Source organism: Panthera uncia (assembly GCF_023721935.1).
Source record: "Panthera uncia isolate 11264 chromosome A3 unlocalized genomic scaffold, Puncia_PCG_1.0 HiC_scaffold_12, whole genome shotgun sequence".
In the NCBI taxonomy this organism is placed as follows: Eukaryota; Metazoa; Chordata; class Mammalia; order Carnivora; family Felidae; genus Panthera; species Panthera uncia.
This window is the reverse complement of record NW_026057579.1, coordinates 769468-796908: the sequence shown is the minus strand read 5'-3', so window position 1 is coordinate 796908 and position 27441 is coordinate 769468. Positions and strand designations below refer to the sequence as shown.

At 49.7% G+C, this 27441-nt stretch overlaps 1 protein-coding gene across 5 annotated transcripts; it reads left to right on the top strand.

Moving 5' to 3' along the window:
- The first annotated feature begins 11838 nt into the window (after positions 1-11838).
- Positions 11839-26809, top strand: CAPG (capping actin protein, gelsolin like). 5 transcript variants are annotated; one of them, XM_049652053.1, is made up of 10 exons: positions 11839-11868; positions 21012-21047; positions 21226-21398; positions 21494-21648; positions 21854-22021; positions 23207-23356; positions 23673-23765; positions 24213-24345; positions 25984-26072; positions 26629-26809. In XM_049652053.1, the coding sequence occupies exons 2-10, from the start codon at positions 21025-21027 to the stop codon at positions 26692-26694; spliced, it is 1050 nt and encodes a 349-aa protein (XP_049508010.1). In that variant the 5' UTR covers positions 11839-11868; positions 21012-21024; the 3' UTR covers positions 26695-26809. The 5 variants fall into 5 exon arrangements, with proteins under 5 accessions (XP_049508010.1, XP_049508008.1, XP_049508007.1 ...); XM_049652051.1 differs by lacking the exon at positions 11839-11868 and adding an exon at positions 12040-12102; XM_049652050.1 differs by lacking the exon at positions 11839-11868 and adding an exon at positions 12042-12116.
- The last annotated feature ends 632 nt before the right edge of the window (positions 26810-27441 follow it).

Genomic DNA, 27441 nt, shown 5'->3' with positions numbered 1-27441 from the left:
CCCCATGGACTCACACTCAACTTCTCTTTGAGGTGAATACAGGATGCAGGTGGGGGGAGGGCCCATTCTGCACCCTGCTGACTTCAGGAAATTCCAGTTGGAAGAAATTTAGATCTTTATTCAGTCCTTAGAGAATATAACAAAGAGGGAAAGCACGCTTAATGTATAGCAACAGACAGTAAAAAGGAAAAAAGGACTCTGCTCTGTGTATGTAATAGTTCAAAAACTCTTACCCCACCCCCACCCGGCACCGCTTTCCTCAGCTCAGCTCTGCAACTGGCAATGCTCTCTTCACAAATGGTGGAAGCACACACGCCTTCGCCAGACCCCAGCCCTCTCCCCTCCACCTGGGCCTGATTATGAAGATCACCATAACTTCTTCAGCTATTTTAAAACTTGATCCATTAGCCCACTGCCCAGATTCTACAAAGAAGCACCTGGATAGAGAGCCCAGGCAGTGTCCCAGGGTTTGGGAAGCCTGGATAAGGTGGGGGTAGGGGGCAGGGTGGCTGCAAATGCTTATAATGTTACATGGCTTCTTTCATCCCTTTCTAGCCTTTTCTAGAGGCTGCACACTTGCCATTCTTTTGCTGGAACACTCTGTCCCCTTTCCTCCCTTTTCCTTCAGGCCACAGCTTATGTGACCCTCAGCAGGGGTCCCAGACCAGGGCAGTCTGTCTCTCCCTTACAATACACCCTCTCTTGCGGCTCCCCCCATAATTAGATCTAGAGGTTTATTTCAGAGCTACACTAGGGACTCCCACTCGACTGGAAGCCCTGTAAATGGGTAGCGACTGTATCCGTTCAGTTCACAGCCAAATTCCAAGTGCCCAGCCCACAGCTTGGCACATAACAGGCTCTCAACAAATATTTGAGCTACATACTCAAATCTCACTCAAAGCCTGCCTCTCTGTGAGTACCTACTATGTGCTGGGCATTAGCCTGGACACTGGAAAGACTGCACAGAATGGCAGAAAAAAAATCCCTGACCTCTGGAGCCTACATTTTATAAGGAGAGAGGGACATGTAAGTAAGAATTTAAAAAAAAGAAAAAGTCTGCCTCTCTGCAAACATCTTTGGTCTCTCTCTTCCTAAAGCCATAGCTTGCTCCTTTACTGCCCATTGGACACCAACCACTAGGCCTCCATTAAGCACAGTGTCTGGAGACCCTTTTCCTGTTTCCCTGCAAACAACTCTCTTCCCTAAATACAGATGGATTACCAAGGACTCTTCTCTGGGTATCCGTGACTGACTGTGCCCTTACCCTACTGGTTCTTTTCCTCTATTTACCTTCCTGTGTGGGGGGTGGGGGGAGGGCATCTACTCCTCTCCCCTCCCCTCCCTCTCTGCACTCTACCCCCTCATTCCTCCACCCCCTATCTCCCTGGACAGATGTAATATGGCCCTGCCTAGGTTTCCCTCTTCAGCTCAGAGCCAGTGAGCCAGATATCTGCTACTCCCGCTGCTTCCTTGTTTCTTTCTCCTAGGACTGGTGAACACAGAGATTACGGAAAACCGGCCTGGCCTTTTACTCCCCCTTTGGAGAGACCAGGCACTGCCGCTAGCGGATGTGTCTCCATCCCCACATCCTTCCTTGATGGGTGTGGAGGGCCCTGAGGTCACCCTCCCCACCTTTACCAACGGAAAAATTGAGACTCAAGCAGAGGTGGATGCTGGGCCTTGGGCCAGGGACATCCAATCTTACACGCGGGACTAGAGCCCTCGATCCCCTCACCCCGGCCCGGTCCGCTACAGGTCCGCAGACGTTCTACGGGAAAGGGCGGCCCCTGGTGGTGAAGAGAAGCGTGGCTGCCTGTCCTTATCCTGAGGATGGGCAGACAGATGAAGGGGCGTGGCCTGCAGGACCACCAACCCAGGGTAATTACCACCTGCTGTTGATGCCAGGACCTTGCAGAAATCTGTGACGCTCTACACAAACGGAAGATTTTAAAAACATGTGCAAACAAGATAGAAGGTGTTATTAAGACAATGAGTTTTATGATTTTATTTTTTTTTTTAAGATTTTATTTTTAAGTAATCTGCACACCCAACCTGGGGCTTGAACTTACAACCCCGAGACCAAGAGCTACATGCTGTACTGACTAAGCCGACCAGGTGCCCCTCTGTGCTTTAAATGACGGTTTTAACAAACTTTTATTTAAAACATTCATGTGCCAAGAATATGGGCACATGGGAATCTTGCAGTTGCATCAGGATGTATAAGCAGTAGGTGCAGGTACTTTCATGTACAGAATAGGTATGTTCCTGAGTCGCTCCCATGGCTCTGAAGGGGAAAGAATCCAACTTTTGTTGCACCTTACCCTTAGCCACATTCCCTGTGATGACCTAATTGACACTGCCCTGTGACTTTACCTGCGCCCTGTAGGCTGGATCTTCAGGAAACAGAGATAGGCATAAAATGGCTTTTGGTATATGGCAGGCAAGTGACACAGGCTCTAACTGACTCCAGAGTCCAGTGCTCAGCCCAGGAATGCAGAAGTTCGCTATCACAGGAGAGTCTTATTAAAGAGTCCAGGGACTGGGGCAAGGTTGTCTCCAAGTTTCCATGGTATCTATCTCTCGTCTCTAGGGGCAGAGGGGCTATGTAACAAACGACTTGTCTTAACAAAAAGACTTGGAAAACCGAGCCTTTGAGAATTTCCCAGACAGAAATGGGCATGCTTAGAGACCACTTGACTAATTAATATGACCCCCACTCCTGTTACCAAGGGAACCTGGGCAATCTACTTTGAATATCCTTTCTGGAGTGGTTTCTAACTATCCCAAGATTAAATGAAACGTTTCTAGGAAACAGCTCGTTCGACCTAACTACAGAAGAATAAAATCTCACTGATATTACAGGGTTGTGGCTATACCTTAGATATTTTCCTATCAACCTTGATGATCAGGGACACAGCAGTACATGATCAGATCAGAAAGTGTATAAGCTGAAAATAGGGCTGGAGACAGAAAGTCCAATGTGTTGCTGGCCACTGTGGTGTCACTGCTCCCGATACAGGTGTAACCTGAATCCCCACTTGGGAGCCAGAAATCAGCTGAGAAGAGGCCTCTGGAGAGACACTGCCTTGGCTCTGGAGGGTGGATGAAGTGAGCTCATCGTACTGAGCAGACTGGACTGAGTTCCTGACTTGTACTGAAGGGATTGGGTAAGTCTCTTCTGTAATGCCTCAGACGATCCTTGGATAACCAGGAAGTTAGGACAAGAGTCTGGCCCTTGACCCCGAGCCGTAAGCAGACCATTTTGAGAAACCTACTGAATGAGACTGCCCTGCTTATAACTTCCTGGCAGCCCCCTCAGCCTTATCAAACTCTGCCATGTAAAGCTAATGCCTGGGCGCAGGCACTGACAGTGGTCCGAAACCAGGCCCCGAACATCCGGACATACATCCAGGACCGGGAGAACCCAGGCCTTCCCGGAGCTTCTCCAAGAGACTTGCAGCCCGTACAAGGACCCTAAAAGGCTTAGTCCCGTCTCAGGGTCCGGGCTGCTCTTCCCTCCTGGGAAAGGGAGTTCGTTCTAGGAGATGGAGGAGAGGTCAGGGAGGCGAACTCTGCATCCCCCTACCGCCGAGGGGCCAACACATATTCCCTTTCCGTAGCAGCCCAGGCTCGCGGGGAAGTCGGGTCCGGGCTCCGGTTAGCGGAGGAGGGCTCGGACCCGCGACGCCGTGGTCGAGCAGTGTGTGCAGGGGCGGCGGGGAGCTGGGCTGGCGGGAGAGAAGATCGTCTCCTCCGTACCGGGGCAGCCCCCATCCAACGATGGAAGATCCCCACGCCGGTCACTCTCTTCCGGTCCTGAGCGTCCTGGTCTCCGAGGCCCCGCCCCGCAGCCCACTGCCTGCTGGGATTTGTAGTTCGCGGGGGGGCGGGCTGGCACGGCCTGCGAGTGCTGGAGTCTGTGCGTCCAGAGGTCTAATGTGCTGTCCCGGTCCTCGTGACTCATGCCTGAGGGCTCACTCGCCTGGGGATTGGCACTGAAGTCGCAGACCACAGCTCCCGAGGCCCCGCCCCGTGGCCCACTCCTACCGGAACTTGTAGTTCGGACTGGGGTTCCGGCCTGGATGGGGCCGGGGGTGGCGTGTCCCACCCCAGCCGAGTCTGGCGTGTTGCCATCCTAATTTTTCATTGTCCTGGATCTGGACAGTAGTCCTGGCGTGGGACTCGCAGCTCCGACCGGGATCCCTGTGGCCCTTTCCATGGCCTCAGCGGCCCCTGCAAGACCAGCCTCTAGATGGGCAAACTGAGGCACCAAGAGCTGAGGCTTCTGGCTGCAGTCAGCCCTGGTGTCAGGCAGAGCCAGGCTGAGTGTAAACTTGGGAAAGGAAAGGCCAGAGTGAGGACTCGGCCTGGGAGACCCAGCCCAGGCCTGTGGACCACGCTGGGCAAGGGGAGGTCCAAGGACCCTTTCAGTTCTTGAAAGAGTCTGAGAAGTCTCTCAAAATGAAGAACAGATCCTCCCGGCACTGGCTGAGCATATGTTAGAGCTGACTGCCTCATAGGGTTGACAGGTAAAATTCTTATTTGCCAAATTTGGCAGCCTTACAGAGGGAAGGAACTCAGGGAGGGACGAGGTTTCTTGTGAAGAAGAAAACCAAGAAATTGGCTAACCATGTTTCACACTTTGCAGTTCACATAAATGGGGTTTGGAGGTCGGTTTTTTGGAGGGTTTTTTTTTGAAGTATAGTGACATACAATTATTAGTCAATTGTATTAGACAATTATATTAGTCTCAGGTGTACAACTGACAATTATATATATTAGGAAATGTTTATTACCATTAAGTATATAGCTATCACTAAGTATAGTTACCATCTGGGGGTGGGAGTGTTTTGCAAAGTATAAAGTTCAGGGCATGGGTGAGGAGTTACTATCATGAGAATTTGAACCTGAGACACTGGAGAAAAGGCTTTGGGCCTTCAGGAGTTTCATTTTAAAGGGGAAGGTGGTACACTTACTATAATTATGTAAGATGTCTCCATCAGGAGAAGCTGGGTGGTAGACACATGGGACCTGTCTATACTATATATATATATATTTTTTTTTTTAATTTTTTTTTTTTTTGACAGAGAGAGAGAGAGAGAGAGAGACAAGCATGAGTGGGGGAGGGGCAGAGAGAGAGGGAGACACAGAATCCGAAGCAGGCTCCAGGCTCTGAGCAGTCAGCACAGAGCCTGACACGGGCCCAAACTCACAGACCGCGAGATCATGACCTGAGCCGAAGTCAGCGCTTAACCGACTGAGCCACCCAGGCACCCCTGTCTATACTATATTTTTAAAGTGGGGTGCAAACGGGTCAAGGATGGCCTTACCACTCAAAGGTTACAAAGCCCTTTGGGTGTTTGTTGACTGCTTTATTGAGTGTAGAATTCAACGTTTTTTAGTATATTCACAGACTTGTGCAACTGTCACCACAATTTAATTTCAGAACATTTTCATCACCCCAAAAAGTAGCCTGTACCTATTAGCAGGCACCCCCTAAACCACCTTATCCCCTCCAGCCCTAGGCAACCATTAATCTACTATTTATTTCCACAGATTTGCTTATTCTGGACATTTCATGAAATCATATAATACATCGTTTTTTGTGATGGGATTCTTTCACTTAGCATGATGTTTTAAATTTTTTAAAGTTTATCCAGGTTGTAGCATGTATCAGAACTCCATAGTGTTTTTTGCAAGTTCTTGTGAGTCTATTATTATTTTGAAATAAATCTTTCTCTTTCTCTTCTTTCTTCCTTCCTTCCTTCCTTTCTCCCTTTCTTTCTTCCTTCCTTCCTTCCTTCCTTCCTTCCTTCCTTCCTTCCTTCCTTCCCTTCCTGCCCCAGTTGCCTGGTGCCCTCCTTGCCACCACAGTGCTCCACCGGATCTCCTCCTGACCCACTCATTCATGCTGTACTGGACAGTCCCACTTTCCAAGAGGTCACCAAGGAATTCCAGCATGTCACTGCCCAGAATGTCTCTGAGCACTCAACAGCTTTATTCAGAAAATATGGCATGGGGTCCCTGGGTGGCTCAGTTGGTTAAGCAATCTGACATTGGCTCAGGTCATGATCTCGTGGTTTGTGAGTTCGAGCCCCACGTGGGGCTCTGTGCTGACAGCTCAGAGTCTGGAGCCTGCTTCAGATTCTGTGTCTCCCTCTGCCTCTTCCGCACTCACGCTCTGTCTCTCTCTCAAAAATAAATAAATATTAAAAAATTAAAAAATAACTTTTAAAAGATAATATGGCAGTTCATGGGACACCTGGGTGGCTAAGTCACTTAAGCATTTGACTCTTGATTTCAGTTCAGGTCATGATCTTACTACTCGTGGGACTGAGCCCCACATCGGGCTCTGTGCTGAGTACAGAGCTTGCTTGCACTCTCACCTCTCTCTCTGCCCCTCCTCCTGCTTGTGTGCACAGGCATACGCTCTGTCTCTCTCAAAGTAAATAAGAAAACTTAAAGAAAAAAAAGAAAAAGAAAATATGGTAGCCCAGACCCCTGGCCGTTCCTCAGAGCTGGTTGAAATGATCTAGAAAAATTTATTACAGATCAAATTTAAAGGTTAGACCCATCCTGAGTCAATGCCTTCAAAGGAATTTTTGGGGGAATTTTGATTGTTGGAATTTTAAGTGTTGCAACAGATCTCTGCCAGCTTCCCAGGCTGAGGAAATGCAACATCTCAGCCTGAGCTGTGCCTCTGGATTGGAGTCAGAGGACCCAGAAGGGACTCCTTGTCTGGTGCCTGCATTTTACAGATGGGAAACAGACTAGGAGAGGACCATATGGCAGGGTAGTTAGAAGCCAGGTTGGGAACTCAATTAGTTCCCAATTTCAGGAAATTCTTAGCCCTGGAAATCAATCCATAAGCCTGGGTCCATGAACACAGAAGCAGAGAGCTGGGCAGCTTGGGTGGCTCCAGACATTGGCCGGAGCCCAAGTAGCCAAACCCGGAAGTCAGTGTTGGATGCCTCTCTCCTGGTTTCCTTCAGCCAGATGTTTGTCCTAGAAGTAGGAGTTTATTAATAATAATGGTAACAGCAGCTTGCATGTGTCTAGGCCTTTATTCTTTTCAAAGAACCTCCCATGGGTCATCTTACTGGATACCCACAATCCCCTAAGGTAGGATGGCTGGGTTATTGTCTTCCCTTCACAGTCGAGGAACCTTGGCTCAGAAGGCTTAAGTGACTTTCCCAAGGTACCTTGGGGCCATTCAAGAATGTGAGAATTTTGCTCTCTAATCTGTTAATACATTTAGTAAAAATAATAATAATAATAATTTTTTTGAGTGTCTATTACCTGCTAGATGTGTTACAGGGTGCCAGGGTCTGTGGGGGAGCAAGTATTTCTTGTCCCCTTCAAGATCCTTCTAGTGGGACTAAAAATCAAATTGACATGAGACAGATTAACAAGAGAAAATCATATTTCGTAGCGTACATATGGGGAACCCACACAGACATGGAAATTACAGAGACAGGCAAAATGAGATATATATATGTCATTCTGAATTAAGGAGAAGGTGATAGGGCTCTGGGGCTTCAAAGGGAAAGAATGCAACTCACAGGATGATGAAAAAGAGTAAACGTTTGGTAAATGTTTTCTAGGCCACTCAGAAACAATGGGATATACAGGACTTTGCTCAAACAGGCCTTGTTAGGTTCCTTCCTATCTACTATATCTAGTTCATAGTATAATGTAGTTATTCATAGTGATAGCGGTCTTTCTGGAGCAGGCCCTCTATCTAAATTCTTTTTAGGCATCTGGCAGGGAAAGGGAGTAAAGAGGTTTTCCTGAATCTGCTAGGTTTTGATTGCTTTTTTTAAAATGATTATTTAGAGGAGGGGAGGGGCAGAGAGAGAGAGAGAGAGAGAGAGAGAACCCCAAGCAAGTATTGCACTGTCAGTGTAGAGCCCAATGCAAGGCTTAAACTCCCAAACCATGAGATCATAACCTGAGCCACAATCAAGAGCCAGATGCTTAACCGAGTGACCCATCCAGGTTCCTCTTGCTTTTTAACTCAATATAATCTTTGTGCCAAAGTGGCCCATCTTAAGATGGCTTGCCCTTGGACACTTTAGTTCACAAGGATAACCTGACATAGCTCCTGGGCTGGAAGAGCCAACGGTGTGTTGGGAGAGGCACACATGGAGTAGATGATAAAAAGTGGTGGCAAGGGAACTCTCTACGGGGGTGGAAGTGCTTTATATCTTGGTAGGATGTTGGTTTACTTGGGTGTTTGCATATGCCAAAACTCATTGAGCTATATGATTATGATGTGTGCATTTCACTGTCAATTTTACCTAAAAAATGTAGAAAATGGGAATGCTCTGGGAAGACTATGCCTAGCTGGGCTTTGGCAGGGCACAATTGTTGGGAAGCGGGCCAGGGGCAACTCAATCACCTGTGGATACAATTCCACCTTTGCTAGTGGGGTATGGTTGAAAAGTTTTCCCATGGAAGCTGTGGACCCAGATAGTCCAGAGGCCTTGACGCTCAGAGTACTAGGGACCACAGAGGAGGGAGGCAGGGATCGCTGCACATTTCAGGGGACAGATATTTCAGCTGAGTCTGCAGGGTGAGCAGTTGTCCGAGGACGGTGGACAAGTGGAGGTTTCTAAGCACTGCTCAGTGAAGTGTGGTTGCCCAGCATGACCTAGATGGAAAGGGGTAGAACCAAGCTTTCAACTGCTTCTCTAACCCCATCAGTGGGCCTCAGTGAAATTCAAGCTGGTTGGATTTTTTTTTAAATAAATTTAATTAATTAATTTTTAAAAGTTTTTTAATGTTTATTTATTTATTTATCGATAGAGAGCAAGCCGGGGACGGGCAGAGAGAGAGAGAGAGGGAGAGAGAGAATCCCAAGCAGGCTGTGCAATTTCAGCACAGAGTCCGATGTGGGGCTCGAACCCAGGAACCTCGAGATCATGACCTGAACCTAAATCAAGAGTCTGACACTTAACCGACTGAGCCACCCAGGTGCCCCTATTTATTTTTTAAAAGTAAACTCTACTCCCAATGTGGAGCTTGAACTCAGGACCAGGAGATGATCCAACTCTGTGCTGACAGCTTAGAGCCTGAAGCCTGCTTCAGATTCTGTGACTCCCTCTCTCTGCCCCTCTCCTGCTCACACTCTGTCTCTCTCTCTCTCTCAAAAATTAAAATTAAAATTAAAAAAAAAAGAAAAAAGAAAAAGAGAAGGGTGAGGGTATTGTAGGTCTAACATCAGCTTTGAAGCTAGACCAGCCTGGGCTAGAATCCTGCTTCTGCTACTGAACTGGCAGTGTGACCCTGGACAAGTCACCTCCTCTGAGCCTCCCGGACACTTCTCTGTCCATTAAGCATAATTATGCATAATTATGATGGTAGTAGGCCTGAGGACAGAACCACCTCCTATAGTAGTGGCAGTAGCACTGAGTACAGGGGGCCTGGGTGGCTCAGCAGGTTGTGTGTGGAACTCTTGATTTCGGCTCAGGTCATGATCCCGGGGTCATTGGATTGAGCCCTGCAGCCGGCTCTGCGCTGAGCGTGGAGCCTGCTAGGGATTCCCTCTCTCTTTCTAAAAACTAATAATAATAACAATAAAGCACTGAGTACATAGCAGGCACTCACAGGTCAGACAGCAGCAGGGACAGATAACAGTAGTTAGAGCTTGATTGAGACCAAGGATCTGGACACTGCAATCCCCTGGCAGAATTTTCTGCACTGCATAGCTGTTGTTAGCCTCCCCAATACCCACCTCAATTCTAGGTCCACTTGGATGCGGCAGGCTCAGCAGCAACCCCCCCCCCCCCAAGCTGGGCCCCTCTCTGATTCCCATGTGGGGGGAGGGCCCCAAGCTACCAAGCAAGGTGCTGTTAGGCAAGTAGCATTCCAAGGTCTGACCGCCAGCGCCCAGTTCCCCTATAGAAGTCGGAGAGGCTCAGCTGGCCCAGGGCCGCCTCCTTGGGGTGCCCTCTCCTCCCTCTCCTCTTTGGGGCACACCGCTTGCCTAACTGTGTCTTCCCACTTCCCGAAAGGAGGGGTGGGAGAGGGCGGGCGCTTGCTAAAGAAATGTTTTATTTTACTCCATCTGAGACAAACTGAGCATTCCTGCTGCGGGAGACCGGAGGGAGAGGAAAAATGTGAGTCTGGTTTAAAAACACACACACACACACACACACACACACACACACACACACAAACAAACCAAAAAAACAAAAAAAAGAAGTTTTAGAGTCTGGTTACCAGATAATGTCTTTAGCATTGTTTGAGTTCCAAGGTGCTTGGGATTCCCAGGTTGAGTGATCTGCTCTTATTTCATTGTTAATTTGCAAACCTCTTTTGATTTTTGTGGTGATGGGGTCAAATTTAGCCAAGTGAGGCTCAAATTTGGAGAACAGTGACTCCCAGTTGTCCTTGTGTCCTTGGTCATGCACAGAGTCCAGAACCTAAAAGCCACCCTGGTTATGTGCCAGTGCAGACTAGAGTGGGTAAACCTTGCTAGGGTGGGAGAGAAGGCTGGACAAAGGGTGGTGATGTGTGGTTTAACTTCCCATGCCCCTGCCAGCTCCACCATGAGTTCATGGTGGGAGGTGGGGGTTGGGGGGGGACTACTTCCTGAGGTGCCTGGCACATGTATTGGGGTCCCCTAGTAAATTCTCTTTGGGGGGAAGAAAAAGAAGTCTAGGTTGACTGAGTATCTATTTGCTAATTAATTTTATGATCTCAATCTTTGCATTTATCTTTATGCCCATTTTACAGATCGAGCACAGTGAGGCTCTAGGAGACTAAATACAGCCAGTAAGTAGCCAAACTGTTCAACTCTTTCCATTCTGCCAGGTTATCTGCCCAGTCTCTGATTCTTGTGAGGACAAGGCTCTTGCTGATATTACAACCCAGATTACCCTATTTTTAAGGCCAGCAGTTTGGCCATGGAGACACTCAGATGCCTGCTAGTCTGCATTCTCTGAAGAAAACGTCCCATCTTGCTCTGGTCCAGAAATTTTAACACGTGTATTGACTTAGTTCCACTGCCCAACTTGCTGCCTCCTGGGTGGGGCCTTGACCCTAAAGCCTGAGCCTTATCTCTAATGAGCCTGTGGACCAGCCCTGGGCCAGGGCAGACCTGTGTCCAGGACAGACAGACCAGAGTCCTAGGCTGAGGAGCACAGGTGTGGCTAACTGGGTGCCCACCTTCTCCTGGGGCACACACAGACTCTGCTTCATGCCTCTACAAGGATTCAGAAGGAAATGGAAGCTTCCCTTATACTGCCCCTACTTCCCGTTCCTATGTGACCTGAGTCCCATCCCTGTGCAAGCCACCTGTGCTCTCAGGGCCTCGGTATCCTCCTTTAGAAAGTGTGCGAACAAGTTGGACAAGACTAGCTCTAGGGTCCTACGATGTGATGTAGGCAAGATGCCCCTGGGTTGAGCCAGAACCACCCTTCTTTTTATGTTTTTCATTTTTTAAAGTAGGCTCTATGCTCAATGTGGGGCTCGAACTCACAATCCCAAGATCATGAGTCACATGCTGTACCGAGTGAGCCAACCAGGCGCCCCGAACCACCCTTCATTTTATGGCCGACCCTCAGAGCGCCCAGTGCCCAGACTGTGTCAGTAAACATCTGGTGAACAAGAAGAACGACCCAAGGTAGACTCGAGAGGTTTTTGGCCTGCAGGACACAGCAAAGAATATTTCCTAGACCCCAGACACTCCCTCATTAGTGAGCTTAAAAAAAAAACCAACCAAATCAAATGGATGCTTTCTGGGCAAGGAGAAAGACAAGTCTGGGGGAGGAGGAAAAAGTCCTGCAGAGGCAGTGACCCCACCCAGGAAATGTGACTAACCCACAGAGGCCGGGGGCAGGCAGACACAAACGCCGGAGGCTGGTGAGTGTGGTAATTTTCCCCGGGGCTCTCCGTGCAGAGAGGCCAGCCCCTCAGCACTGTCCCCCGCGAGGGAGGGGACAAGGGTCTGCAGGGTGGGGGCAGAAGAGGGGGGCGGGGAGCATGTGGGCGGGGCAGCCAGGGAGGGGACCTCGTGAAGTGAGAAGCTGGGTGAGGCGGGGCGGGAGGCAGAAGAGCCTGAAAAGCAGAAGAGGGAGGAAGGAGAGCTGCGGAAAGGTGAAAGTGGCAAGGTGGCTGGAGGGAGAGTGGGCCCCTGGGACTTGCTGGCTGGGACCCTCTTGGAGGGGTGAGGGCTGGCCGCCAGGGTCTGGAAACAGAGACTCGCATTTCTGGAAGCCGCTTTGTCCAGGACTTCTGGTCCCCCAGCCCGCTTTCCTGGCAGCTTTGTGCCAGGCTCCAGGTACATGTATTGTCTGTCTGGAGCCCCACGGCTGCCCCGGAGGAAGGTGGGTTGGGCTCGGGATACAGACAGACAACTCCAGGGTCAGACGTGTCCGGGCTGGTGGGAGAGGTGGTGCCTGACCTCCTGCCAGATTTGAGGATGCCTGTCCCTAAGACGGGGCTGGCCCGACCGTAGACTGGTGGACTGCAGTGGTGGGGGGAGGGGGAGAGCAGGACTTCCTTCCCAGCAGGAATTCAAACTGTAGCACAGCGCACTGTTTTGCAAATTCAGCAAGACTTTTGCTGGGGTCTGGTCCTTGGCCTGGGGTAGGGGAAGGGGAGAAGAAGGGAGGGGAAGGTGGAGGAGGGATCCCACTTGGTGTCAGGGGAAAGAGCACTGGCCAAGGAGTCCCCAGGCGAGGCCTCTGGACCCAGCTCCTTTCCTGAATGCCCCATCCCAGGCTGGAAAGACTTGTTGCCGTTTCTAGAGTTGACACTCACCCTTCTACCTTCTCTTGGGGAGAGGGGTAGGGGCTGTTTCATTTTATAACTAGGGGCAAATGGACTGTGAGGTGAAGGGACCTGTAGCGATCAACAGAGTCAGCGTCTGAGGAGGGCAGAGAGATCACCGGGGGACTGCTGTCGCTCTGACAGTTGTCAAGCATTGCCTTAAAAGTACGCATCATGGTGACACCTCGCCCCCGCGGCTCCCCCAGGGTGTCCTCAAAGGCAAGTCCTTTCCTAAGTCCGGGTTGTGGATGCTCCGTGTGCATCCTGCCCAACCCCTGGCCCCTTGACCGTCTCACTGGATTCCCCAGCCTCTGCTTTCTGCCTCCGGGGCTGCAGCCTGTCCCAGCCTGTGAAATCTCTCTCTCTCTCTCTCTCTCTCTCTCTCTCTCTTTCTCTCTCTCTGGCTCCAGCTGCTCTAGTGAGCCCCCACAGGTCCTGTGCCTCTGATGCACCCTCTGAGCGCCTGCAGGGTGCCAGGCACAGGGTGGGGCTTGCAGCAGTGGGAAAGTTTTCCCTTCTTCCCGTCTAAGGAGTTTGGCCAGTCTATTGAATTGATATAAGACAGATTAATAGGAGAAAACCAAAAGTTTAATAATGTATATACCTCTTGAATACTTGGGAGAGACCCAGGAAAACTCCCTGAAATGAAGCCATCACCTTAAATAACCATCTCTGCTAAAGACAAGAGATGCTGGGGGTCTGTTACGGGAGGTTACCGGGAAGGGCGTGGTAAACAAGGGCAAGATTGTTATGCAGGTTTACACGGCTGCTTTCTCCTTTGATAAGTGAGAAGCCGGGTGGGGCGGGCAGGGAGGCACTGGAGCCTGAAAAGCAGAAGCGGGAGGAAGGAGAGCTGCGGAAAGGTGAAAGTGGCCAGTGGGTGAGGGAAAGTCGGCCCCTGGGACTTGTTGGCTGGGACCCTCGTAGGCCAGTGAGGGCTGGCCACCAGGGTCTCCCTTCCTGATCTAGTGGGGAGATACCCTCACCTATGGAGATTTCCTTATAAATGTAAACATCTCCTACATAGGGCAACTTCTACTTGGTTTTCAGAACTTCACCTGTATCTGCAGCTTCTTAAAAATAGTCATTTTAAAAGAAAAAGAAAGAAAGAAAACTAGCCAGTTTAAAATATAATCATCGGGCCAAAGAGGCTTATTTTGGGGCGGTATATTTTACTCCCCTTCAGGTTCCAGCTAGAGAGGCAAAATACAGTCTCTGCCCAAAAGGCCTTTATAGTCTAGTGGGGGAGGCTGGCAGATCCATAACTTAGTGCACTATGGCAAAATGGGAGGAAGCAAAGGTTTTAACCTAAAAGGTATATATGGAGGAGGCTGCCTTGTGAGGTGGTGAGTTCCCCATCACCAGAAGCGTTCAAGAGGAGGATGGTGAGGGATGCCATAGAAGGGATTCTTGCACTGTGTGTGTATGGGCATGTGTTGGGAGGCAGATGCAGAGCATTTAGGCTCCTTCTGATGCTGACATCTGTGATTCTGTGACATTCTCCACCTAGAGAAAGTTTGCCTGTGGCCCTGCTGGGTGTGACGGCTCCCTCCTTGCCTGCCCCCTCCAGTTAGACCATGAGACATGGATGGTTCTTCCTCATTTCTGTGCCCCTACCATTCTCACCACCCTCATTGTGCCCAGTGCCACGTTCCCAGGGTAGACTTTGTGTGGAATTGAATAGACCCTGTCGTGGGCCACTTGAGGAATGCAGGAGGGTCAGGCAAGTCTGCTGCTCTGGCTGAGGCGTGAAGCTATAAGACACCTGCAAACAGAGACTGAAGTACACGCTCCTGAGTGAGGGGGCTGCTGGGAGAAGTCCCAGAAGGCTGAGGCTACCGAATGTCCTGGAAGGCTCCTTGGACAGCTGGGGTTTGGTACGGGCCTGGAGGGTGGTGTGGCGTTGATGGACGAGGGGTGGATGTGCTACTGAGAAAGCTCAAGGAGCTGTGGCCTTGGGCAGAGCGGCTGGAAGGGAGAGGAGTGAGAAGGCCTCGTGTCAGGGGGCCCCTTACCTGGGAGAGCCGGGAGCAGGGGGGGCAGGGATCCGATGGGACAGCAGGAGTTTCAGCCCTGAGTGAGTCACCTGGGACTTCTCAAACACGATGTCCAGGCTGCATCCCAGAGAGTCTGATTTTAACTTGTCTGGTGTGTGGCCCGGACATTGGGATTTTTTTGAGCTTGATGATTCTAACATACGGGCAGGGGTGAGATGCCTTTCTGGACAGTTAACTGGCAGCACAGAATCACCTGGAACATATGTTCAAAATGCAGATGCACAGGCCCCTCTCCACACCTGTGGAATCAAAATCTCCAGGCCTGGAACTGGAGCATCTGTGTTTTTATAGGATCCCAGGGTAACTTGAACAGGCTGCCAGGGTGATGAAGAAGCAGGCGGCCAAGCCCCTTTCGTCAAAACCCTGCAGTGGCTCTGGGAGGCCTGTAGTCCCGCCCATGGGCTACCTGCTTTTGAGTTATGGCCTGAGCTCTCAGATCGGTAGCACAGAAGGAAAAATAGTAAAGCTAACAGTTGACCCTCTTGTCTTGTCTGTCACACCATCTCTGTTCCCCAGCTCTCTCCACTGGCTGGGGCGTGGTGTGTGGGGGTAGGGCAGCTGCTTCCCTGCTTCGGACCTGAGTCACAGGCTGAGCAGCCTGCTGTAGGGGATGTGGGCATGGCATGTGACCTGTGAATGGAGAAACATTAAGGGTTCCTTCCCCAAACTACCTACCCCCTCACTGTCTTCTGCTTTGGGAAAGTGCGGTTCTGAAAAAACGCCTCCAGCGATGTTGTTAGTTAGGAATGGAAAAGAAGTCATGATTCACCTGGCATCTTACATCCATTACCACTGCTCCTGTTTCTGTTCTGTTCTCCACTCAGACTCAACCCCCTCTAAAGAGGGCTCTTGGCCCTTCCCGCTTCCTTGGGCCCTAAGAATCTCCCTATGGTGCCAGTTTGCCTCCTCCTTGAAATCCCCCAGGCCCTTACCCTGTGTCACAGAGGCTCACCTTACAAAAGTGCTGTTCACGTGCACAGTGTGAATTGTGTTGCAGTGGTTGGTAGTGTGGGCTGTGCATTTTAATTATTTTTTTAATGTTTTACTTATTTTTGACAGAGAGAGAGAGACAGAGCATGAGCGGGGGAGGGTCAGAGAGAGAGGGAGACACAGAATCCGAAGCAGGCTCCAGGCTCTGAGCCGTCAGCACAGAGCCTGATGCGGGGCTCGAACTCACAGACCGCGAGATCATGACCTGAGCCGAAGTCGGACGCTCAACCGACTGAGCCACCCAGGCGCCCCGTGGGCTGTGCATTTTAAGCCAAAAAAAAAAAAAAAAAAAAAAAAAAAAAAAAAAGAAAAAGAAACTCACTAGTAATGGGAATATAGGAAAGAGACAGTGAGTGGAGCTGAAGTTACTGCATTTGCCGAATTAAAAAAATGTATTTTGTAAGTGTTTGCCTTTACCATTCTTTTTTTTCCTGGGTAAGCTGTCCAAAAAAGGTTGCTCTCATTGAACCTATAGAAGAAACATGATGTTTAGGGGTTGGGGAAGAAAAATTTCCTCTGCCCCTCAAGGTCCTTCTAGCTGGACTTAGAATCATATGGACATGAGACATATTAACAGGAGAAAATCAAATTTAATAGTGTACATATGGGGGAATCCACACAGACATGGAAATTCCAAACACAGGGGAGCAACAAGACTGAGGAACTAAGGAGAGGGGTAGAGTTTAAGGATACAAAGGGGAGAAAGACCATTAGCAGGAAGGTGAAGGGAGATGCTTGGAAAACCAAGGTCACCCTATGATGTAGGTAAGTTTCTTAGGTCAAGAAAAATCTGTTAAAGGCTCTCTTCCTGGTGTAAGCAGGCAGATAAGGGAGAGATAAACCACTTTTCCTGAACTGGTTGTGTTTTGGTTGCTTTTAACTCAAAAATAATGTTCATACCAAAGTGGCCCATCTTGGAATGGCCTGCACTTGGCCCTTGCAGAGAAGCATTTGAGGGGAAGCTGGGCATACAGAAGTGAGAGTTGATGCCTGGGAATGGGTGGGATTCCCCAGGGAGAGTTGAGAATTAGGGAAGGAACTAAGTGTTAGCTCTAGAAAGATTTTGTGTTTCTGTGTTTGTTTTTGGTAGGTGCCTTTTATCAGGTTGAGGAAGTTCCTTTTTATTCCTAGTTTGGTGAAAGTTTTTTTGTTTTGTTTTGTTTTGTTTTGTTTTGTTTTTTAAATATGTTTTTAGCCTTTGTACTGCTTCCAACAGCTTTTTTAAAAAATTTTTTTAAATGTTTATTTACTTCTGAGAGAGAGAGAGAGAGAGACAGAGCACGAGTTGAGGAGGGGGAGAGAGAGAGAAGGAGACACAGAATCTGAAGCAGGCTCCAGGCTCTGAGCTGTCAGCACAGAGCCCAACGCGGGGCTCAAACTCACAAACTATAAGATCATGACCTGAGTCGAAGTTGGAGGCTTAACTGACTGAGCCACCCAGGTGCCCCGGTTTTGGTTTTTAAGTCAGGAATTGATGTCAAATTTTAGTAAATGCTTTTTCTGAATCTATTGAGATGGTTATATACATGCACGCACACGTATATATTGTCAATGCAACATACATATGTATACATACATATGTATATACATATACATACATATATACATGTACATATTGTCAATACAAAATGAACAAACCTTTTAGAATCTCTAAAAGAAAGAAAGAGAGTTTTATTTCAGCTCAAGTTAGGACAGCTGGACAGCTACCCTGGAGACACTCTTCACAGGGAAGAAAGTGCTCCAGAGAATGAACAGTTTTTACAGGATTATATACTTTTCTATATCTTGCAAAAACTCAAGAGATTAGAGATTAACATATAGGCAGGAACCATGAGGTTTTTTTCAGATAATTATTTTTTTTAAGTTTATTTTGGGAGAGACAGAGACAGTGAGTGGGGGAGGGTCAGAGAGAGGGAGACACAGAATCCCGAGTGAGTCAGCCGGTTGAGTGACCGACTCAGCCACCCAGATGCCCCCAGATTTCTTTCTAAGTCAGCATGACTGTACGTAAACTTTGTTTAAACCAAAAACCTGTAAGTGAAATAAGTCAGAGAAAGACAAATATTGTATGATTTCACTCATATGTGAAATTTAATAAACAAAACAGATGAACATAGGGGAAGGGGAAGAGAGAGAGGGAGAGCAGCAAACCGTAAGAGACTCTTAACTATAGAGAACAAAATCAGGGTTGCTGGAGGGGAGGTGGGGCAGAGGGATGGTATAAATGGGTGATGGGTATTAAGGAGGGTACTTGTGATGAGCATTGGGTGTTCTTTGTAAGTAATGAATCACTAAATTCTACTCCTGAAGTCAATTTTACCATATGGTAACTAACTAGCATTTAAATAGAAATTTGAAATTAAAAAAGAAAAGTAAACAAAAAAACAAAACAAAACCCAAAGGTCTGATTTATGGCTCACCCATACACTGTACACCTGCCTTATAAATGAGTAGCCTAAAGGAAACCCTCTTGGGGCACCTGGGTGGCTCAGTTGTTTAGGTGTCTGACTTTAGCTCAGGTCATGATCTTGTGGTCTGTGGGTTTGAGCCCTGTGTCCGGCTCTGTGCTGACAGCTCAGAGCCTGGAGCCTGCTTCAGATTCTGTGTCTCCCTCTCTCTCTGCCCCTCTCCTGCTGACACTCTGTCTCTATCTCTCTCTCTCTCAAAAATAAACATTAAAAAATAAAAAAAAAAAATAAAGGAAGCCATCTTGCCCTTATGATATCAATCAATTCTCCTACTTCCTGCATTCCTTAACATTAAAACTCATGGTTCTGGGGCTCACCGGGTGGCTGAGTCAGTTAAGTAAGTATCTGACTTGTTTTTGGCTCAGGTCATGATTTCATGGTTTCATGGGTTCGAGCCCTGTGGCTGGCTCTGTGCTGAGTGTAGAGCCTGCTTGGGATTCTCTCTCTCCCTCTCTCTGACCCTCCCCTGCTTGCCTTCTTTCTCTCTTTCAAAATAAACAAATAGACATAAAAAAAAGAGAAATCTAAAATGGCTTCCTTTGTATATCAGGTTTTTAGAGGTTTTTTTTCATATATATATATAATTAATAAGGTGAATTATATTGATTTTCAGATTTTTAAAAATCGTATTTAATTTTATTATTTTTTATTTTTTAAACTTTTAAACAAAACTTTTTTTAAGTTTATGTATTTATTTTGAGAGAGAGAGAATGTGGGGAAAGGGTAGTAAGAGAGGAAGGGAGAGAATCCCAAGCAGGCTCAGCACCAGTGCAGAGCCTGACGGGGATGATGCGGGGGGGGGAGGGTGCAGCTCACACTCTTGAACCAGGAGATCATGACCCCAGCCAAGGTTGGATGCTTAACTGACTGAGCCACTCAGGCACCGTTGATTTTCAGATGTTAAGCCAACTTTGCATTCTGGGGATAAACCCCATTTAATCATGGTGACTTATACTTTTTATATATTATCGATTTGCATATGCTAAAAATTTTTTGTAAATTTTTTTAATGTTTATTTTTCAGAGAGAGAGAGAGAGAAAGAGAGAGAGAGAGTGGGGGAGGGGCAGAGAGAGAGGGAGACACAGACTCTGAAGCAGCCTCGAAGCTCTGAGCTGTTAGCACAGAGCCTGATGTGGGGCCCAAACTCACAAACCTTGAGATCATGACCTGGGCCGAAGTTGTCTGCTAAGCAGACTGAGCCACCCAGGTGCCCCCATATGCTAAAATTTTGTTAATATATTTAAAAAAAATTTTTTTTTAACTTTTATTCAGTATTGAGAGACAGAGCATGAGTGGGGGAGGGGCAGAGAGAGCAGGAGAAAGAATCCCAAGCAGGATCCAGGCTCTGAGCTGTCAGCACAGAGCCCAACGTGGGGCTTGAACTCACAAATGGTGAGATCATGACCTGAGCTGAAGTTGGCTGCTCAACCGACTGAGCCACCCAGGTGCCCCGTATTTTGTTAGTATTTTTTATGTCTATGTTCATGAAGGACATTGGTCTAGTCTTTTCTTTTATAACATATTTATCTGGTTTGTTATATCAGGTTAATGTTGGTGGCATAGGATGAACTGGGAAGTATCTCTCCTATTTTCTGCAAAAGTTTGTGTAGAATTGGTATTACGTCTTCCTTAAATTGTTGGTAGAATGTACCAGGACTGGAATTGGGGGGTGTGGGGACAGGTGGCTTGAGTACAAATGCAGCTTCTTTAATATATATTAGAACTATTCAGGTCATCTATTTTTTCATGAGTGAACTTTCATAATTTGTATCCTTTAAGGAATTTGCCCATTTCATGTATGTTGTTGAATATATTGGCATAAGTTTTTGTAATATTCTCTTTATCCTTTTAAATTTGTAGAATCTGCAGTGGGTTACCTCTCTTATTTACGAATTGTAAATTTGTGTCATCTTCCTAATTTGTCTAAAGGTTGATCAATATTATTGATTTTTTTCCCAAAAACCAGCTTCATTGACTTTCTCTCTTTTTTATTTCTATTAATTTCTGCTCTTACTTTTATTATTTACTGTCTTCTGATTATTTCGTGTTTAATTTGCTTTTCCTTCTTTGGTGTTTCTATGGTGTTTCTATAACTTAAGTTATTGATTTTAGACTTTTCTAATATAAGCAGTAATTGCTTAGAGAGCCATATGTCGCCTCATGCAACACCCAGAGTTAGGGGCTGGAAGCAGAAGAGAGGCATGGCTGAGAGGTCACAGCAAGGGGAAGACACTGGCCAGTTGGCCCAGGAGTCAGAGACCTAGTTTTTTGTTTTCGTTTTTTAAAGACAGAGAGAAAGAGAGTGTGAGTGCGTGAGCAGGGGAGCAGGGCAGAGGAAGAGAGAGAGAGAGAGAGACAGAATCCCAAGCAGGCTCCACGCTCCATGCAGAGCTCGACTCAGGGCTCGATCCCATGACCTTGGGATCTTGACCTGAGCTGAAATCAAGAGTCAGATGCTCAACTGACTGAGCCACCCGGATGCCCCAGAGACCTAGTTTTCATTAGCCATTCATAAGCTTTGTGACTTTGAACTTCAGACTTTCTAAGCCTCAGTTTCTTTGCCTGCATAATGGAGCCAGGGTAATCTCCTCTTGTGCTATTGGAGATGAAGTAGTTAATGTATATGATTGTATGTGACACCTGGAATGCCCCCCCAGACCAATGTGAAGGGTGGTTGTCATAACATTTGTAATCATAATGGCTTCTTCTGTCTTTTCAGAATCGGAAACAGCATGTATACGCACCTCCCCCAGAGGTAGGCTGTGCCCCCTCCCCTCTCATCGCTCCCCTGCTTCACCCCCAAGGGCTCCTCACAGCTCCCCTCACCCCCACACCACAGCCCCTTGGCCCACCCAGGTCTGCCCAGCTCTCTCTGCTTGGGTCCACTCCTCATGGGCCCTGGCCAGCACTGCCAACCCTCTTCCCTCCTGCAGCGGCTCTCCGTTCCCAGCCTCGGTGCAGGATCCTGGCCTGCACGTATGGCGGGTGGAGAAGCTGAAGCCAGTGCCGGTGGCACGTGAGAATCAGGGCATCTTCTTCTCGGGGGACTCCTACCTAGTGCTGCACAACGGCCCGGAGGAGCTCTCCCACCTGCACCTGTGGATAGGTAAGGGACCTGGGGGACGAGTTGGGGGTGTGGCCTGGCCCGGAGTCGGGCATGGGTCTCATGGGCCTGGCTCTGCCACTTCCCACCCACCCCAGGCCAGCAGTCATCCCGGGATGAGCAGGGGGCCTGTGCCGTGTTAGCCGTGCATCTCAACACCCTGCTCGGGGAGCGACCCGTGCAGCACCGAGAGGTGCAGGGCAATGAGTCCGACCTCTTCATGAGCTACTTCCCGCGTGGCCTCAAGTACCAGGTCAGAGCCCGCCTCCCAGCACCCTTACCCTGTGGCTCCTCTCAGAGCCCCTCCTCCTTCCAGCCGGTTCTCACCCTGCAAAAAAGCCCAGGTGCCCTCCAGCCTGGGTCCTCCCCCACCTATCTGCCCATCTCCTGCCGGGAGTGGGTGCGGCAGGCCGCGGGCCTCCTGTCAGTGCTCTCAGGTCGTCCCATCTGGGCTGCAGGAAGGTGGAGTGGAGTCAGCGTTTCACAAGACCTCTCCGGGGGCCACTCCAGCTGCCATCAAGAAACTGTACCAGGTGAAGGGGAAGAAGAACATCCGTGCCACCGAGCGGCCGCTGAGCTGGGACAGCTTCAACACCGGGGACTGCTTCATCCTGGACTTGGGCCAGGTGGGCAGGCGGGGTGGGGCTGAGCACTGTATCGGCATAAGGGGGCAGGGACCAGGAGGCCGGGGAGAAGGGGAGCAGCAGCTCCGGCCATTAGCAAACATCTTATATTCCAAAGGACAGAAACTTCCCTCTGCCATCCAGCCATGGTGTCTAACACTGGAAGCTACTCTCTTCTTCTCGTGGAGCCTTTGTAGTTCTGAGTTAGCTGCCAGCCACACCATTCGTTAATGTTGTTCACTCAGCGAGTCTGTGATGCCCACCCTGAGCCAGCGTGGGGACTACGAATTGTCTGCCCTTGGGAGGCTGCCGAGACAGGCTTGTCACTTGTATTGTACGGTAGGATGTGATGAGGGCTCTAAGAGAGGCAGGGGCATGTGCTGAGGGAGTTTGGGGCAGGGAGACGTCCCTCTAGCTTGAGCTGAAGCCCTTGTCCCAGGAAGGTGCCATTTGACTAGACCTTTACGGATGGGGAAATACCTTTTGAGGTGAAAGGACAGGTGAGCTGAGGCTGAGGCATTGAGGTGGGGGAAGGTGCAGGCATGCTGACAGCAGGGAAGGGTCTAGCTTGACTGGAACCCTGAGTGGGGACAGGCCCAATGGGAGCAAAAATTGTTAAGTTGCCTGAGACATAGGTCGGGAGACTGTCTGAGGAGTCTGGACCACATCTTGTGCTGAAGGTTTGAGGCAGGAAGCCAACCCAGAAGCGGTTAGGAGTGTCGGCAGCCGTGAGCTAGAGGGAGGGGACCAGCTCAGCAGGGTGCAGGTAGCAGTGTGAGACACTGGGCTCAAAGATGGCATTGACCCATTCACTCATTCATTCATTCGTTCATTCAATACTTATTTTCTGCCTAAATACATGCCAGTCTCTGTTTTAGTCCTGGGCATGCAGCAGTGAACAAAGCAAAGCAAAACAAAACAAAACACCCATGCCCTAATGAAGCTTACTTTCTAGCCAGGGGAGCTAGATTACAAACGAGATAAAGACCTTTAAGTATATGCGGATAAGCAATGTGGAGAAACATAAATCAGGAAGGAATGGGGGCTGGGCGGAGAATTACTCTTGCCAAGAGTGTCGCTTCAGGGGGCAGTTCATCAGGAACCACTCCCCACCCCCCCCCCCCCCCCCCCCCCCCATCCAGTCAACAGGATGGATGCAAGCAGCTGAGCCTCTGTACTTCCCTCCAGAACATCTTCGCCTGGTGTGGTGGAAAATCCAACATCCTGGAGCGCAATAAGGCACGAGACCTTGCCCTGGCCATCAGGGACAGTGAACGACAGGGCAAGGCCCAGGTGGAGATTGTCACTGATGGGGAAGAGCCTGCTGAGATGATCCAGGTCGGGGGACATTAGGGTGGGCAGCCGGGAGAAGCAGTGAGGAGGGTGGTCAGTAGAGGATGGCAGGGGTAGGGGTGGGCGGTCTGGGGTACTGCTTAGGGCTGTGGCTAGCTCACTGGGTGCCCTCGTGTGACTCAGAGTAATGTATCCCTCTGGGCGGATGGACCAGTGGCCTCACTCACCTCTGCCGGGTGTCCTTGTGCAGGAGGCAGTTAGTCCCCTGCCAGAGGTGGTGGCCTTGGGCATGATGGGTTGGGAAGGTTTGGGGCAGGTGCCCAGGAATCCCTGGAAACCTGGCCTGCCCTGGCCCCTGTAGGTCCTGGGTCCCAAGCCTGCTCTGAAGGAGGGGAACCCTGAGGAAGACCTGACAGCTGACCGGACAAATGCCCAGGCCGCGGCTCTGTATAAGGTGGGCACTGTGGGCCTGAGCTGTGCCCAGGCAGGGGCTGCTGCAGGGAGAAGAGAAAGCCCCGGGAAGGTTGAGACTGGCAGCATGGTGGTTTATTCAGGGCTTGGTGTGAGGTGAGGATGGGAAATGGACAGATGTCTGGCCCTCCTGAGGAGATAAAAGCCACTTCACTTGTGGCCCATTGTTGGAGAAGGAGGTGTGAAGCCAAAGCTGAGCTTTACTTTTTCGGATTCTTTGCATTCATTTGTAATTTGGAATCCACCTAAGTGGAGGCGGGGCCTTGGTGCTACAGTGATTGAGGGTGATGTGAGGGGTGGGGTGCCTACTATTTGCCCGTCAGTGCTATCTGCCCCGAGTCCTCAGGCTGGGGCCATGGTGCAGGGGTGGAGCTTAAGGCTGTGTGTTGGGAGCAGGGGGTGGGATCTGGCACTGCCCATCCTCCCCCAGGTCTCCGACGCCACTGGACAGATGAACCTGACCAAGGTGGCCGACTCCAGTCCCTTTGCCCTCGATCTGCTGCTGTCTGATGACTGCTTCGTGCTGGACAATGGGCTCTGTGGCAAGATCTACATTTGGAAGGGTACGTGTGGCTTCTCCATGCTAGCCCAACACCGCTGCAGCTGCTCTGAGCTGGGCACGCTTCCCGTTGGAGGGCTCGGCCTGCCTGACTGCTTTCAAAACCAGCCCAGGGAGGCCCTGAGGGCTTTCTCTGTGCTGTTCTCGGCCCCCCTAAATTCCAGGCAATGGTTCTGAAACTCAAGCATGCTTTAGAATCACTGGAGGGCCTCTTAAAACAGATGGCTACCCGCCTCCACCCCGAGTTTGGATATCTAACCGGTTCCCAGGCCTTGCTGCTGGTCCAGGAGCACATTTTGAGGACCACTGTTCTAGAACACTCCTAGGCCCTTGAGGGCTGCTGGGATCCCAATCTTGCCATTCTGCCCATGGGGTGCGACAGAGAGATTTTAGGTAAATTAAATCCCACTTTATGCACTGGGAAATGAACTAGTAGAACTTGTTTTTCCAAGAGATTGTATTGGCTGGGGATAGAAACACTGTTGTGTGTAAACTTGTCCACTTGGTTTAACTCTGAAAATGTTGAAACAAAACTCGGAGCCTCTGAGTGACCCTGGGGGCCTCTTTACTTCTCCATGCTTGCCTTTTCTTGAGCGTGTCTTACCTCCCTGACCAGATTATATGTTTCCCGAAAGCAGGAACCGTATCATCTCTAGTGTCGTGACTAAATAGCATTTGCTCAATAGATATTTGTGGGGACAACTGAAGCCAAGAGAAACCCCCGGCCTTAGGAAGGAAGATGAGGAAGGATAAGGTGTTCCAAGGATAGCTGCTACTAGCCAGTAATACTCCTGCTTCGGGGAAGGGCCAGAGCGGCCGACAGCATGGCGGCTTTCTACGAGTTGGGCGGGGATGGGTGGAGATTGTGCACTGGGGCTGCCATGGGGTCCCTTTCCCATGGGACCAGTTCCAGGCATGAGAGGTTCCCAGATACCCACGGAAGGGAATTTAACCCCAAGCAAAGAACCGAACCATTCTGGAAAGAGAAACCGGAGAAGAAAACAAACAAATAAGAACGCTGGGAGCCAAGAAGAGAAGTACTTTGCCTTAAGCTGGAGTATAGCTTGCATTAAAGGAACTGCCCACAGGAGGAAATGGATAACTGGATGCTCTTCCTTTTTATAAGGTCTTTGGTGGCCTACCTAATGGCCTACGTACCATTAGGCTGAGGTCGGCTATCTGGCATTGTGGGAGGAAGACTAATAAATCACACCCTTTGTCCTATTTAGTTTTACACAAAAGGCTTGATACTTGTTGATACTTGTCAGCGGTACAGTTGATAGGCTCCAGAGGTGAGGTGTCCTGGGGCGAGGCTCTAGATTTAGGGTCTCATGCCACGGGAACACTAGCTCTCTCTCTGAATATCTGTGGGCCCCCGGTCCGAGCAGAAGGTTTTGATTAGAGGAGGCGGAAAGAGCAGCTTTCATATCACTTGGAGCTGCTGGGTTGAGAAAAGTCTCAAGAGGTTGACCTCACGGCTCCAAAGACCTCCTCAGGGTCTTGCAACCCTCCTGGTCCGTTTATTTAAAAAGTGGCTGGCTGTTCTATGGACCTCCCCTTAAATTTCCTTGAGAAAATGGGATGTGAACTAGAGAGAATCCCTGCTCTTAAAAAACAAAAAATCCCCTTCCTATTGATCCAGGGCGAAAAGCTAACGAGAAGGAGCGGCAGGCAGCTCTCCAGGTGGCAGAGGACTTCATCTCTCGCATGCACTATGCCCCCAACACTCAGGTGAGGAGGCGCCTTGTGCCCCAGCTCCCCCTCCTGGGACTCTTCTCGTGGCCTCTTGCCCCAAAGACTGGGGGAAGAGGGCAGGAAATCCTCGAGCACAGTCAGGAGCAGTCTGACCTCCCTACCATCCAGTGGGAAAGCCCCTCTTAATCCTTCAACATTTAAAAGCAAGAGGATGCTGGGCAGCCCCTCCCTGGCAGCCCAGAGAGCGGGTGTGCCTTCGCAGAGCTTGTGTGTCTCCTCTGGGCCATTGTCCCTGGCCTGTACACCCCCTGTTGCGCCAGCAATAGGACTCCATGAGTCTTTCCGAAGGCTCATCTGTGACTAGTGCGTCTATCAAACTGCACACACGAGTTCTTGAGGCGATGTTCTCTCAGCTCATGTCCCCGTAATCTTCTTTCTCATCTCTTGGCTTACCTGGAGAAGCATTCCTGGCCCGGAGACCAATGTGGACTCAGGGCTGGGGCCCAGCACCCACCTCCGTGGCTTTGTCCTTGCCTGGTGGAGGCCAGGGTGGAACCTTGTGGGCTATCCTTCTCCCCTGTTCTTCCTGCAGGTGGAGATTCTGCCCCAGGGCCGCGAGAGTCCCATCTTCAAGCAATTCTTCAAGGACTGGAAATGAGAGTGGGCATCTCCCTGCCCCTGGCCTCCTACCCGCTTTTTCCTGCTCTGGCTGCCTGGTCAGTGCTGAGGTGCCCGTGAGGACGTTCAATAAAGGAGACAAGTGCCTCCCCAGTTCTCTGCTGTCAGCTAATTCTCACTCCCCACCCGTCCACCAGGGCTTACCCACACACTGGGGCAGAGGAGGACCGACCCAGTGACGATCCCCCTACCCTCTGACTTTGCATGATTGAGGCAGAGGGGCCAGGATTCCCTCTGGGCAGGTAGTGCTGTGAACCCAGTAGAGAAGCGGCACAGCACCAGGCCTCAGGATAGCTTTCAGCCAAGGGTTCAGTTCAGTCACGCATTCCCCACTGGGACAAGGTTGTGGCAACGGGCTTGGGATACATTTCTCTTCAAGCCAGTCTTTCCTCAGCTGCTGTAATTAACCATGGTGAGGCGGCTTCCAAACGACACGCTTGCCGATCAAGAGGCTTGCTTCTCACTGCTGTGCAGAAGTCTGGCCTGTCACCTCATAGGCACATTGTATGATGTTAGGCCAATGAGCACAGGGCCCCTGTAGGGCTGGGGGAGAGCCCCACACTAGTGTGGAGAGTCACGGGTTCTGGTTTACACTCTGCCTCTATTTCATCCTGGGCAAGTTGCTTTTCCTTGTCTAGGAAAAGACAGACCTTAGTTCATTCTCTTGTGCAATGGTGTGATGGCTGGAATATCAAAGAGCCTAGATAGCTAAATAGGAGGAGAACAC